Source organism: Lissotriton vulgaris, chromosome 10, assembly GCF_964263255.1.
Source record: "Lissotriton vulgaris chromosome 10, aLisVul1.2, whole genome shotgun sequence".
NCBI lineage: Eukaryota > Metazoa > Chordata > Amphibia > Caudata > Salamandridae > Lissotriton > Lissotriton vulgaris.
Genome location: NC_141698.1, coordinates 783,817,744 through 783,832,666, shown reverse-complemented (window position 1 = coordinate 783,832,666; position 14,923 = coordinate 783,817,744). Strand labels below are relative to the sequence as shown.

The 14,923-nt window shown below is 46.3% G+C and overlaps 1 protein-coding gene across 11 annotated transcripts in view; it reads right to left on the bottom strand.

Annotated features, from left to right (window-relative positions):
* Window positions 1-14,923, bottom strand: part of TAX1BP1 (Tax1 binding protein 1) — an 804,469-nt gene that overhangs the window by 471,685 nt on the left and 317,861 nt on the right. For 5 of the 11 annotated variants that reach the window (XM_086941697.1, XM_086941699.1, XM_086941700.1 and 2 more), the window contains exon 9: window positions 9,355-9,609. The exons of the other annotated variants lie outside the window; for them this stretch is intronic. In XM_086941697.1, the coding sequence (XP_086797823.1) occupies window positions 9,355-9,609 (255 nt within the window). The remainder of the gene's footprint in view (window positions 1-9,354; window positions 9,610-14,923) is intronic. 11 annotated transcript variants of the gene reach the window in all.

The window sequence follows — 14,923 nt, the reverse complement described above, 5'->3', positions numbered from 1 at the left end:
GACAACAAAACCACCTAGCAAACATATGGCCGCGATACCCGCCACCCCCTCTCAACACACTCCCCAAGGATGGGAAACCGGAAACAGTTCTGAACTTTTGGAAGACGGGAGGGAGTGACCCTCCCGGCCGTATTTATTAAAATATGAAACAAAATTAAACATTAAAATAACAGTTTCATATTATGTACAATTTCATTACCACATTGCGATGTTTTTGGCTAACCTTAACATATTCTCTAGTACAAAGGTTCTCCTAGCCGAACTAACATCCTACAAAACATTAACTTGAAATTTTGAAATTGTACATCCTAACGTTTAAGGGCCAACGGCAAGGTCGTAACCGGTGTCAAGATCCCTAAACCCGAAATATCCCCCTCACTTGTGAGGGGCGACCGCACAGAGGTGTACCTCAAGTGCAACTACCAATTTCCCTTGACTTGACGGGGGCCCCAATAAACTCGACGCCACTTAAAGGTCGTTCGAGGACTCGTGTGAGGTATCTAGAAGGTAGCGTAGACCCCTTCCCAAACCCCACACAACTTACCACATCTGCCGTCGCAGATATCCTGGCCCCGGGAAATTCCCCAGGAGGGGGCTGTAGCCCCTTCTACCCAGGAAGGGGCCTTGACCGCCTTTCCTTTCCTTTCGGCGTCCCATCCTTAGAAGGGACCGCCTACCCGTTGAGGGGCCAATGGCCACCTCCCTCGAGCGCTCCCATCCGTAATGGGTGACGCCCACTCATAGGGATCTACCAATTAGTGCTCACCGATCATGACCTTACCGCCCGACCAAAAAATAAATACGACAATTTAACTAAATTACTCAATTACAAAAACAACCATAAACCATTTCACGTATGATTACTGATCAATACTTAGTGCAGAATTCCTTTATTTGAAAAACATATTGTAGCTGACCATTCTTTATTGCATACTAAAAATAACACGACAATCACCACAGCCTGCAAGAAATAGAATTACCACATCAAAACTTTATTCAAAACAACTGGCTGTCCTCAGGGGCTGGTGGGTGGGTTCAAAATTGGCTCTTCGTTCCGTCTCGAGCTCACGTGCAGCGAGGGGGTGCAGCTTCAGAGCACAGGAACAAGAGGATGCGTTCTTGGCTTGTTGCTCCTTTTATCCGTCTTCAGGGCGGGCGTAAACCCGCCCCTGCCTGCCTTTAGGGCGTGGCCAGCCGCGTCAGTGTCTAGGCCAGCCCACTCGAGGGCGGGAAACAGCGCGCCCCGGCTACGCCGCTTTGGGCATACCAGCCGAGGCTCGCCTCCCGCCCAAAAATGGCTTCCCGGGGGGCTCGTGGTACTCGGCCATACGTTCGGGGGGACCGAATGGTCGCCCCTTTCCATATGGCCGCGATACCCGCCACCCCCTCTCAACACACTCCCCAAGGATGGGAAACCGGAAACAGTTCTGAACTTTTGGAAGACGGGAGGGAGTGACCCTCCCGGCCGTATTTATTAAAATATGAAACAAAATTAAACATTAAAATAACAGTTTCATATTATGTACAATTTCATTACCACATTGCGATGTTTTTGGCTAACCTTAACATATTCTCTAGTACAAAGGTTCTCCTAGCCGAACTAACATCCTACAAAACATTAACTTGAAATTTTGAAATTGTACATCCTAACGTTTAAGGGCCAACGGCAAGGTCGTAACCGGTGTCAAGATCCCTAAACCCGAAATATCCCCCTCACTTGTGAGGGGCGACCGCACAGAGGTGTACCTCAAGTGCAACTACCAATTTCCCTTGACTTGACGGGGGCCCCAATAAACTCGACGCCACTTAAAGGTCGTTCGAGGACTCGTGTGAGGTATCTAGAAGGTAGCGTAGACCCCCTCCCAAACCCCACACAACTTACCACATCTGCCGTCGCAGATATCCTGGCCCCGGGAAATTCCCCAGGAGGGGGCTGTAGCCCCTCCTACCCAGGAAGGGGCCTTGACCGCCTTTCCTTTCCTTTCGGCGTCCCATCCTTAGAAGGGACCGCCTACCCGTTGAGGGGCCAATGGCCACCTCCCTCGAGCGCTCCCATCCGTAATGGGTGACGCCCACTCATAGGGATCTACCAATTAGTGCTCACCGATCATGACCTTACCGCCACAGGCCGGATAGTTGACCGGCTATCCGGACCCCCCACACACTCCTACCTAAAGGTCATGTCTTAAAGTCCCCAGCCAAGCTATCAGGTCTCCTATGAGTAACTCGTTCCCCACCCGGGACAAATGAACACCATCACCCAAATACATACTGTCCCCTTTAATACAACCATGCGAAATAGAATGCAGTGTACTTGAACGGAACAATCGACTCACTTTATTATTAATCTTCCTTACTGAATGATTCAGAGCAGAAACTGAAAGAGCCCCCCGCCACACTTTTCGCGGTATCATATGGGACCATGCGATTGTGCACCCTGGAACTCTTCTCGCTAACCAACTTACAGTGGAAAGCATTGCCTCACGAAGTAGTCGTCTACCAGTGGACACCAAATCGTTGCCCCCAAGATGTACTATGACTATAGCCGGCGGTGACCTCGTCCGCCCTAACAAACCCTCAAAAAATGATTGAAACTGGTCAATACAGAGCCCGCCCTTTCCGTAGAAGGACACACTGTACCCGTATTCCCCAGCCACGTGAATCATGTCACCTGCTTTGAATACGTCCGCGGCCCGCCTCACGTATGAGTGGCCCACGACCCACACCTCCTTTTTCACAGCCGGTGATGTCTGACCGCTGACCCGGTGTTGGGTCGACTGCACAGTCCGCCCCGCCTCGTAGGCTTGCGCAACTGAAAACCAAAGAAAAACAAGAAGCGTGAGTACATCATTACAGCTTCACAACATGTGCAACCGCACATACCTTTTATAACAGTTCGAGGACCAACGCCCCACACGTTTAACTTGTTCGACATTCAGACCCCTGGCTGTAGCCTCTGTAGCAGCCCCTATCCGAAAGGAATGGGTCCCAAACTCGCCGGGGTTCAAGCCCGCAGCGGAGATTGACATCGCAAGCAACCGCTGAAACTGAAACCTCGTCAGTGGGGTGGTGTCAGCGTGTCGCAACAATGTCCCCCCCCATGATGCCACCCTTTGCGCTAAATATTCCTCTACGCAACTTACCGGGCACATGGAGGACCCGGGAATCCTTTGTATGATTATGCAGTCCCCCATCGCACCCTGGTCGGTCTTGGATCTGACAAATGAGATGGACATCGTCTCCCCTCTGACCTGAACGTGCTCTCGGCACAGTCCCCCCGTCACATCCTGCTTGTTCCTCGCCACTAGTTCGCTTACCCGCATAGCCCCATGGAATGCCAGCGCAAAAGCGGCTCGGAATAACACTGTTTCATACTGGGATGAACACGTTGAAGGGAGTACAGATAATAACAGGGCCAGCCTATCCAGACCTATCGGGCGCCTTTCATCTACTCTGCGACCCTCAAGGCGTTGCCACCCATGTAGCGCTTTTTGTACAACGAAAGACGCTGTCGGGTCCTGGATCCCATAAGCCCTAGCCATAAAGGAAATGGCTGCCCGATGCCTCTGGGCAGTAGCCACAGATTTGCCTGCCTGATGTAAAGACAGCAGGAAATTTACTACCCACTCCTCCTGGCCCCAAAGCTCCCCTCCAGCAGTCCCCAAAAAGGCCAAATAGGAACGGAACGCCCCTTCATATGCCTTCCTTGTCCTGGGTGCTAAACTCTCTCCCACGAGGTTTCGTAGTTCGGGGCACCGAGAGACCAGAGAGCTTCGGGAAAGGATGCCGCCACCGGGTCCGCTGTGGGCAGAAAACCCCAGAAGGCCTGCATACGGAAACGAGAAAGCGCATCAGCCGCTTGGTTCATCACCCCCGGCACATGTCTTGCCTTAAATAGGACATTCAATTGCATACACAACAAGACAATTTCTTTCAGCAGCCTCAGGATCCATTTGCATCGTGCCGCCTGGCTATTGATACACTCAACCACGGTCATGTTATCAGACCAGAATACCACAGAGTGATCTCTAAACCCCTCAGGCCAAGTTTTCAGGGCCACCAGAATGGGGAACAGTTCAAGAAAAGCAATGTTACTCGTCAACCCATCCTCATGCCACCATGACGGCCATTTTTGAGCCGACCATTGTGTGCCAAAGATGGCACCAAAACCAATGCTCCCTGCCGAATCTGTCCACAGCCCCAGCTCCTCGGAGGACACCGCCGGTTTGTTCCAGACAACTCGACCATTGAAATCCGCCAGAAATGCCAACCAAATGCGCATGTCCTGGCGAACCTCGGCCGAGAGCCTCGTGCGATGGTGACCCTCCTTCAGGCCGACCATGGCCTGAGCGATCGAGCGGGAAAAGGGGCGGGCCATCGGTATTACTCTCAGGGCAAAATTCAGCTGTCCCACCAATTGTTGTAATTGCTGCAACTTAACCTTAGACTGACTAATACACGTCTCCAGGGATGCCCTGAACCTAATCACTTTTCCTCTTGGTAAACGAAAACAACCCTCCTCCGAGTCGAGCTCGATCCCCAGAAACTCGAGGCAAGTCGAGGGACCCACCGTCTTACCAGGTGCCAATGGCACACCAAAATGGTCCATTAAGACACAAAATTCATTCAAAGCCTGACCACATTCCGGATCCCCGGCTGCCCCTAGAAACAAAAAGTCATCGAGATAATGCATAACCTGATGAAACCCCGTCTTCCTTGTGAAGACCCATTGCAGGAAACAACTGAACTGCTCGAAATAGGAACAAGATATAGAGCACCCCATTGGCATACATCTATCCATGTAATAGTGTCCCTGAAACGTGAAACCAAGAAGACGCTGATCGTCTGGATGTACCGGGAGCAACCGGAACGCTGACTCGATATCAGATTTCGCCATCAGCGCACCGGGCCCTAGGCGATTCAATATGGCTACGGCCTCATCGAAAGATGCATACCGTACTGAACACACTGCCGGGTCTATCGCCTCGTTTACGGAAAGACCACGTGGGGCTGATAAATTATGTATCAGCCGAAACTCACCCGGGTCCTTCTTGGGGACCACCCCTAAGGGGGAACAAACAAAATTAGCAACCGGTGGCACATTAAACGGACCGGCGACTCGACCTCGAGCCACCTCTTTCCCAATCTTCTCCTGTACCACGGCCGTGTGCTGCAAGACTGATATTTGGTTTTTACACTTCGCTAAACCCTGAAACTCCCCCACTGGGATGCGGAAACCATATGAAAACCCGTTCCGCAACACCCCAGCGGAAGCGTGGTCCGGGTATTCGCTGAACCAAGGAATTATTGCCATGGTATCAATCGGAGTAGGTAAAGGCGCCCCTCGGACTATTTCAGACCTGTTTGGCGCCTCCTCTACCCCCGTTATCACCCGTTTTGGCTCTGCACATGGACTCAGAATGGGACGCTTGCCCACACCCGCTACATTCGTGCCTAAATTTGCATGACCCCTGGGGCCTCGTACATTTACCCCTGTTAAAGTTCCAACAACTCCCCTTTTTACCTGTGGTGCCGTTCGGCCTGGACTGGTATTCGTTACTAGCGCCTGATCGAAAGGAGGTCCCAGAATATTGGCGGGAGGACTCCCCCACACTACTCCCTACTAATGGCAAATTCAACATACCAGTATCCGCCATTTTTGACCATGACACAGAATCGTAACAATCCCAAGTTAAGTTTTTATCATGTTCTTTCGCTTTTCTGAAAATATTATCGTAACAGAACCACTGATTGCCCCCATGTGACACGGAATACCCCATGATCCGTGACTGATAAATCGGCAATTCAGACAGTAATTCGGGCCTACGTTCGCCCAGGATGGATGTAAAAATTCCCCACGCCTTGCCCCAATTGCCAATGTTCTCATTTACCTTGAAGGCGGCCATCTTTGCGCGCCAAACACTCGGATGCATGAGCTCCTTTTGGCTCTTAACATATTCCATCTCATAATGATCGGTAAGCAACGAGAAAATGTTTACATACTCATCTGCCCATATCTTCTCCTTAATAGCTAGAGGGACATGTTGACCCAACTTTTCCCTTCTCGACGGGGCAGACTCATCCCTCGCAATCGGCAATGGCCGCTTACCTGAACCGGAAGCTGTATCTGCGGCTGAGCCTATCCCAGGTGGCTTTCCTCCTGCCGCGGCCGGCGTGATGACTGGCGATGCTGCCTTAGCCGCCTCCCTTGTTTCACGTAGTTGCCTCATCAAAACCCGTGCGTCGTCAGCCGTGGCGCCCTCGTTATTTTTACCCAACCACGCTGCTAATTGTGCTGCCAGCTCGGGCGGCATATCCTCCCCGGACACGGGGGTGACCACCACGGGAATCGGATTCCCCTCCGCCGGCACCGGAGTTGGCTCTTCGAGTGGGGTACAGGGAACCGGGATGTCCCCTCCAGCTGCTCCCCTTCTGGGCCTCTTGCCTTTCCCTCCCGGAGCTGCTCCAGCCAACGGACGTTTCGGTCCCTCTTCCCCATCTTTTTCCGCCAGTCGCTTCTTTAGGTCGGCCACCTCTTTCATAAGAACACGCAGCATCTGGTCGGTAGTCATTCGCTTTCCAACTTTCTTAGGCATTCCCCAACAGAGTATCTGTAAGACAACAAGAAAGATTACCACATTCAAAATTGGCTCTTCGTTCCGTCTCGAGCTCACGTGCAGCGAGGGGGTGCAGCTTCAGAGCACAGGAACAAGAGGATGCGTTCTTGGCTTGTTGCTCCTTTTATCCGTCTTCAGGGCGGGCGTAAACCCGCCCCTGCCTGCCTTTAGGGCGTGGCCAGCCGCGTCAGTGTCTAGGCCAGCCCACTCGAGGGCGGGAAACAGCGCGCCCCGGCTACGCCGCTTTGGGCATACCAGCCGAGGCTCGCCTCCCGCCCAAAAATGGCTTCCCGGGGGGCTCGTGGTACTCGGCCATACGTTCGGGGGGACCGAATGGTCGCCCCTTTCCATCTGTTTTCTGATAATACCATGTTCTAGTTTAGCACCAAGAAAACTTACAAAAAGATTGCTTTTAATAATGAAACATGGAGTCTTGTGAATGCAATGTCTAATATCCTATTGGGGTCTAAATTATGCAATGTTTCCACAATCTCGAAGGATGAGAGGCAGCAAAGAAAGCGCTATGGGAAATTAACTGGGAACAGGAAATTCAGAGGCTACATTCTGGGAACTAAATGGCTTAATTCACAGTTTGTCCCTGGATAATGTAGTGAAAGGAACAAAAGAGAAGAAAGATCTTGGAGGTTACTGACAAACCTTGCTAAATTACTAATACAAGGAAAGCCACCCTTCAGGAAATAAATTGGGCTGTTGTATATGAGGACCTGGACTTGACGTCTAAGCACTTGAGACTGAAACACGTGTAAAGACAACCTTATAGCTCAAAATCCCAAAAGGATGATTTGGAATTATAACTCAGTGACAATGGTGTCTTAACTGTAAGATATCTGTGGTGGACTCCCCATGCTTCTAGGGTGGAGACCATTGTCAGTGTCACCTAAGGATAGGAGCCCAAAATAGTTCACCTTCCAGAAGATTCAAGCAAAGGAGTTCACACTGTAGAGAATAAGCAAGTGCATGATAAATATAAATGATGTCCGTGAGATTGCAGTGACACTGTTTTCACTCAGATGTCAACTCCCATTGGAATATGAAACCATGAGCCCCAACAACTTTAAGGCAGTTCATACTTTCTGCTAGGACTTGAACGAAAATCTGGAGACCATTAGATAAACAGAGTGTGACTCTCCATCAAGGGATCTGCCATGTGTTAGTACATCTGAATTCGCCTCCAATGTAATGAAGTTCCTTAGTAAGCATTTGGAATAGCTTCTGTTTGCTAAAAACCCGAGATTAAACAAATAAATTGCTGTAACGACAACGTTTTTTTCCGCGAACTCTCATTGCAGGGGGATTTTAAAAACAAGTTGATCAGATATTGAAAAATATGTATGCGGCTGCAGTGCGAATTAAAACCCAACCTGTATCAGCTTTCTAAAGACTCTAGCAATATGGTAAGGCCAAATAAAAGGGAAGTAAACACAGAACTGCATCTCTCGCACAGTAAACATGAAACAGATTCTGTGACTTTTCAACAGAAACTTGGAAATACGAGTCCTGAATGCCCAAAGAGACCACCCAACTCTGTTATTTCAACATAACCAAAACCCGCATAGGAGTGAGCACTTTGAAGAACTTATTTAGGAATTAACTCCAAGACATGGCATGGTCCTCCCACCACCCTCCATCTCCCCATATGAACAGCAGGAGCAATCTCCAATGCACCTTTATCCAGGACGGAAGCTACTTTGTTCATCAAGATGCTTGCATGCGAGAAGGAGGAAAGATGAGGATGGAAATGATGTGGGTCTCCCATAAAAGGCAGGGAATTTCCTGAACGAAACAGCTGCAAGAAGCATTGAACCAATGTTCTATTCTGCCACTGAAGGAGAAACACATACTTAAATCTTGCTCAACTTCTGGAAAGGAAAACAGAATCCAACTGACAAATTAATCTGTATGAAGCATTAGTACCAATGGATAAAGGAGATCTACCTGTGCATCGATGAACCCAAGACAGCAATCATATTGATTTGGGATCCTAAGTCTAACACATCACTGTTGCCTCTTCCACAAACCTTAAAACACCTCCTTTGACTTCATCAGAAGTTGGAAATTTGACACAAAATTTACCTTTGTGTGTCCTCACCCTATAATCCATGTTGTGCACTGTGGCAAAGGGTATGATTATACTTCCCTTCCATAAATCATTCTTCCACTCCTTCACACTGATAACAAAATCAGACTGACCAGAACCCTCTTCCTGACATGCTTACACCACTGCAGCATTAGCTCATCTAATCTGCTCAAGAAACGCACTGCCATACTCCAAAAACTTCAGAAAAAAGTAGCAAGAAGATCCCTAAAACTCACAAAGCTCTTAAAGCGCTCTGTTGATTCCCTGAAGAGGCGAGGATTAAATGTGAGGTATTATGTACCATCCACAAAACTAACTGTAACAAAGGTCCTGAATACCTGCAGAACCAGACGCTTGCTACTTTTCTAGTAGCCCAACTTCTTCCCATCGGATTAACCAATGATCCTGCAAGATAATGAAACAAGGTGACAAGACATGTGGGCAAGCAAGGACCTGGAACATCTATGACCTCAAACTAAGAGCTTATGTTCAGAAAAACAAACTTTTCAGTCATACCTTCAAATGCAACTACCTATGAACAAGGGTCCAAGGTATGAGTACTATGCAAGAATAACAGAAAACTAACTTCTATTCATGACATTAGCAAATCTTAAACACTTATTTCATTATGTGGTTTACCTGTGCCTGTTTTACTAAAGCCGGTTTACTCTTGTGAAACTGCAGCTCCTGTGACTTGAGCGCAGCCACAGCCTCAGCTAGCTGGTGGTTAGCCTTTTCATTTTCCAAACGAGCACTATGGAGATTAGACATTGTTTTGTCTCGCATATTTACTACATCTCTGAGTTCCCTGGACATTAATATTGCTTCCTGTCTGTTCGCTTGAATTTGTTCCTCAGCTCTTCGAAGCTGTTCCTTTAAAAATGTGGCCTCCTCCTGAAAGATAGCCAAATTGGAAAAAGGTATAACAGGATTATATTTACCATCCAAAATAACTCTGATACTTTGAGATTTAAAAACAAGCTAACCTTTCAAATAAATTACAATTATTTACTTACAGAGAGTGTTCGAGTGACTACCCTCAAATTTAAGTCCTACAAATGTCATACTGATTGCATAGTACTAGTGGGCAGTGAATAGTCCCACACTGCCAAACCAATGAGCATCAACCCTGCCTTGCCCAAGTGATCCAGAAAGGGTGTGAAGTTCGCTCATTCCATGTTGTTAGATAGCCAAATATGGAGCCTATCTGGAACAACTGAGGTGGCTTTTGTTAAACTGGCACCTCTTTTTCTACTGATTGAACATACCAATTAGTAAAATAAGAAAATAATTGAATGTACATATCAAAATGAATAAGAATGGCTTGAAGCAGAATAGCCAGAGCTTTTAATTTGAGAGGGTCACCGCTAGCATGAACCAATCATATACAAATACAGCTGATCCTGACTCCTACCCATATGGAACTTATCTTAACCAGTCTGGTAACTATAACAGATCTATTACACGTTTGATTCTCTACATCAACCAACCATTATTCTAGGAATGAAAAGGCTCACTTAACATGATACCCTCAACTTTTACATCACTTTATTGCTCAAGTAAACAAACCTATTTATCTGGTCTAAAAGTCACAATATCCGGATGTTAGAGCTCTAAGTACCTGTAAAGATCATCAGGAGGCAGCCCTACAATGGTCTCCTGGATGCGGCAAATGTATAAAGTTGTCTCTTAGAAATAAATAATGGCTAGACTAGATGATCAGCTCACACATTTTGGTAAAGGAAAGCGTCATCCGAGACCCATAAGATCTATAACATGTAATACTTAAAAAGATGAACAGACTCAGAGGGATTTGTCTAGCTATCAGAGGCACACCCTACATCCGGACATGTGAAGAACCGCATAACAGGTCTAGACATTGCCAAATTTTGGTCATCTAACAAGATATCACAAAGAAGAACTAATGAACATTCTTGAAAGGCATAAGACATGACATCATTTACCTCGAGTGAGTTAACAGAAAAGAAACAATATAAAATGAAACCAAACCGAATTCAACATCATGTAATATGTTGTATCCTGTTAAATATATGGTTTGCGCGCAGCCTTATCACAACATGACTCTTCTTTATTGTATGATGCTTAAACTGGTTTACTTTAATTAGAATAATAGCTGGTTTAGGGAGAGGGAATGGGGATTCTGGAAAATAGCTGAAGTACAGAATATATATCTGTAATTGTATGATCATTATAATCACTCAATGTTGAAAATGTTTTTGTTCGAAAATACAAATTTTTAAAACAAGTATCACTACAAAAAAAAACTAAGTATCCTCCATGCACAGCCTGTTGAAGAACAATAATCTGTAGACCCTAGTACAGATGTAAGTAATTTGAGATGTGCAGATGTAAGTAATTTGATCATTATTATCTGCATTATCCCAATGAGAGTTCTTGCAGTGGTTGCCATGTTTAGACATTAGCAAGGAGGGAAGGTGCACTCTGAGACTCTTCCTGAGCTGGACTGAGATTCTTTATGGGCAATGTACACAGGTGGTTCCAGAATGGAAGCTACTGGAGCTCCAGTCTATCTGGCCACAGCTTGGAGTACACAACTGCTGACATTCTGGAGCGGTTTGGCAACACAGACGGTGACAAAAAAAGGCACTTATCATCCCCTGGCACCTGCAGTTCACCATCTGCAACAACCAGGAGATCATCGAGGAGTGGACAGTCCGAGACAAGGAAATAGTGCTGGGAATTCAAGTGGTACAATGAATCATGCTGGGTTTTGCCACTGGAGATGGTAAACTTTAACTCCGCTAGAAAAAGATGTCCTGCAGGAAGGCATAAAATCAAACTAGCCGAACAGTTGTGTAACCTATTGGTGAACATTATGAGTGATGACCAAGTAAAACCGCCAAGACACATTAATGGAGGTTTATACTTGTTTTATGCCATCTGTTTTATACCCTTATGTTCAACTGTCTCAGGAAAACTTTTTAATAAGTCAGTTAAAAGACCCAGATATTGATCTTCCACGTGTCGCCGGCTTCAATAAAGCATTTCATAAGTATAAACACTTTTGTTAGTAGAAAGATGATAGCGCACTTTTTATTAACTTTATTTATCATTATTCCGACATATACAGTCAATTTTATCTTAACAGTTGTTCCTGCTGAAATACAATAACAGTTCCATTTAGAAGACACTATAATCTATATTTGTACACAGAAATGAAATAAGAAAAACACAAAGTTTCGATGAATGACCATCACATGTTAATCTTTGTTCTAGCAACTTTTTCCAATAGCAAGCACGTCTCCCACCACCTAATGAACATTATGCAATGAAAACTGTGCAGATGATAACTAAAGTTGGTGTGAGCAGTGGGGCTGTAAAAGTTAGTTGAAGCCATTGCAAACCCACCACCAAGATTAATAAGACAAGTGAGCAACTTATTTGTTTTACTTGCGGTACCCTTAATTAAGAATAAGGAAACCAAGACAATGACTACTGTGATGAACAGAATAGTCTAGCAAACATATTCTATACGAATGTCTTTTCAAACTACTCGTCTTTCTTAGAATTGGTGTCCAAGAATTGCACATTATGATTAATATAGACAATACGGACTTGCTTGATTTTTATACACATATATATATATATTAAGAATACTTCTCCCTATTTTTATTGTTGGCTGGAAATTATCTGAACCTACATTGAATTTGTTACAATGGACATGCACGACTTTGGAACTGGAAGTCCCACTGATGGAGTATTAGTATTATTTGCTCATTCATGCAAGAGACGTTGAAGACTATTTGCCAATTCCTTCCCCCAAATAAAGTTTGGAAGACATCCTACTTCATCCAAACAAAACCTCAAAACACTTCTGATGTCACAGCTATAAAAGGTGCTTTCTATTATATAGAGATGAAAGATACAACACCTGGTAGGTAATTAATTCAGTGAGTCAAATTAAGGAGGAGTATTAATGAAGAACAAGTTACTTACATTTGGCAACGCCTTAACTGGTAGAGACTATCTAGCCACAGATTCCTTACCTTATAATATTCCCTCAGGCGCCAAGACCGGATCTGGAACATCTTGAACACTACCACTGCATTCCGGTAGGTGGCCCCAAATAGTATCACACGTGTTGCGCAAGATGTGACGTGCGCTGTGCCGATATAGGCGCAACCCCTCAGTGTTGACCTCAGTTTCTAAGTGACTGCTTCCACAGCAGAAGCACAGAGCTACACTAAGGTACTGTGACTAGAGTACCAAAACTACAGGCTGACAGGACCTCTGTAGGAGGAGAAGTTCCGTTCGCAGATCAGGAAGGATTAGTAAGGAATCTGCAGCTAGATAAGAGTCTACGGGATAAGGTTTTACTGACAGTAACTTGTTCATCTGATAGAGACTAGCTGCAGATTCCTTACCTTAAAGTAGATACCAAAACAATCCCTCCCGGAGGTGGGCCTGCAAACTGACTCCAACCAAAAAGCCCTGGAGGGCCCAACGGGGCCCTGACTGTAGAAACAGTACCATTTAGTAAATGTTTTCAGAGAAGCCCACATAGCAGTCTGATGGATGTCCAGGACAGAACTCGGTGAGCTAACACAGTGGTCACAGTTTTGGCTCTGCAAGAATGAGCCGCAAGCCCTCAGGAGTTTATTCTTGGCCAGTGCGTAGCCGATCTTAATGCAGAGTACAATACATCTAGAGATGCTCCGCTTCTACACTGCTTTCCCTTTCTTTGTACAGGTGAACCCTATAAGGAGCTGATAACCTACCTGATGTTCTTTGGTGCAATTCAGATAGAAAGGCAAAACTATTTTTGGGTCCACACGGTGGATTCCCGCTGCCTCTTTGGAGTGGGTTGGAGGAGCGAAAAAGGATGGCAGTGTGATGATTTGGCCAACATGGAAAGGTGTCATCACCTTCAGTAAAAAAAAAGAGAACAGTGCAGAGAACCAGTTGATATGGGAAGAAGCTTGTGTATGGAGGCTGAACAGACAGAGCCTGTTAGTCGTTGACCCAACTGGCAGATGGGATGGTCACCAAGAAAATGGCCGATGTGATGGCCACCAAGAAGATTGTCTTGAATGTCACAAGCTGGAGAGGATAACTATGCATGAGTTTAAAAGGGGAACACGTCAGGTAGGTCAAAACCAAATTAAGATCCCATTGAGGCACAATGAAGGCTTGGGAGAGAACACATGTTGAAGACCTTTCATGAAACGTGTCCCAACAGGTGACTTGAACGGGGGATTGATCTGGCAACCACAACAAAGCCAATATTGGTGAAAGATGCCTCTTACCTGTGCCCAGAGCAAGTACTTGCCGGGCAAAGGACAAAATAAACAACAACACTGCAGACAAGGGTGCAGATAGTGGAGCAAGATGTTTGTCAGCACACCAAACCTGAAACTTGTCCCAACGGCAGACATATACGGTGTTTGTTGATGGACACTTGGCAGCCAATATGACATCACATACCTTGGGATGAAGGTCGAATACCCGCAACTGTCGCCACTCAGTCTCCAGGTATGAAGGTAGAGAGTGCTCAGATTTGGTTGCAGAACCCTACCCTGTTAATGTGGCAGGGGATCCTCTCGAAAGGGCAGCCTGAATGAAGGACAAATTCTCATGCTAAGGAGTTCTGGATACCATACCCTCCTTGCCTAATCCGGAACTCCTACGATGATTGGTTGCGATCTTCTTGAGAATTCGGTAGGAGAGGTATTGGCAGAAAGGCATATAGGAGTCCTGTATTCCAATCTAATCAGAATGAGTCTACAGGCGAGAGCATATTTGGAAAGTTTGATGTGCAGAAGTGCTGACATAGTGCATTCTCATCAGTGGCGAATAGATCCAGCCATGTTCTCCCGAGTCCTAAGAAGACCATGAGTGATATCCAGATGCTGCTACCATTCGTGGTCCACGAGGCATCGACTGCTGAGTTGGTCTACCCTGGAATTTAGAGATCCCGACAGGGGCTGCACGAACAGGAAAATGTACTGACGTTCCAGCCATGTTCAGAGGTACAGTTTCCCGGCACAGGGGTCCACAACACCCACCCCCTCCTTTTTGTTGCAGTACCATATGGCAGTGATTTTGTTCATTAACACCCGGACGAGCTTCCCTTTGAAGAAGCAGGAAAGCTTTCAATGCCAAAGGAATCTATCTCCGTTCCAGAAGATTGATGTGGAGCGGAGTCTCTGCTGGAAATTAGAGGGCT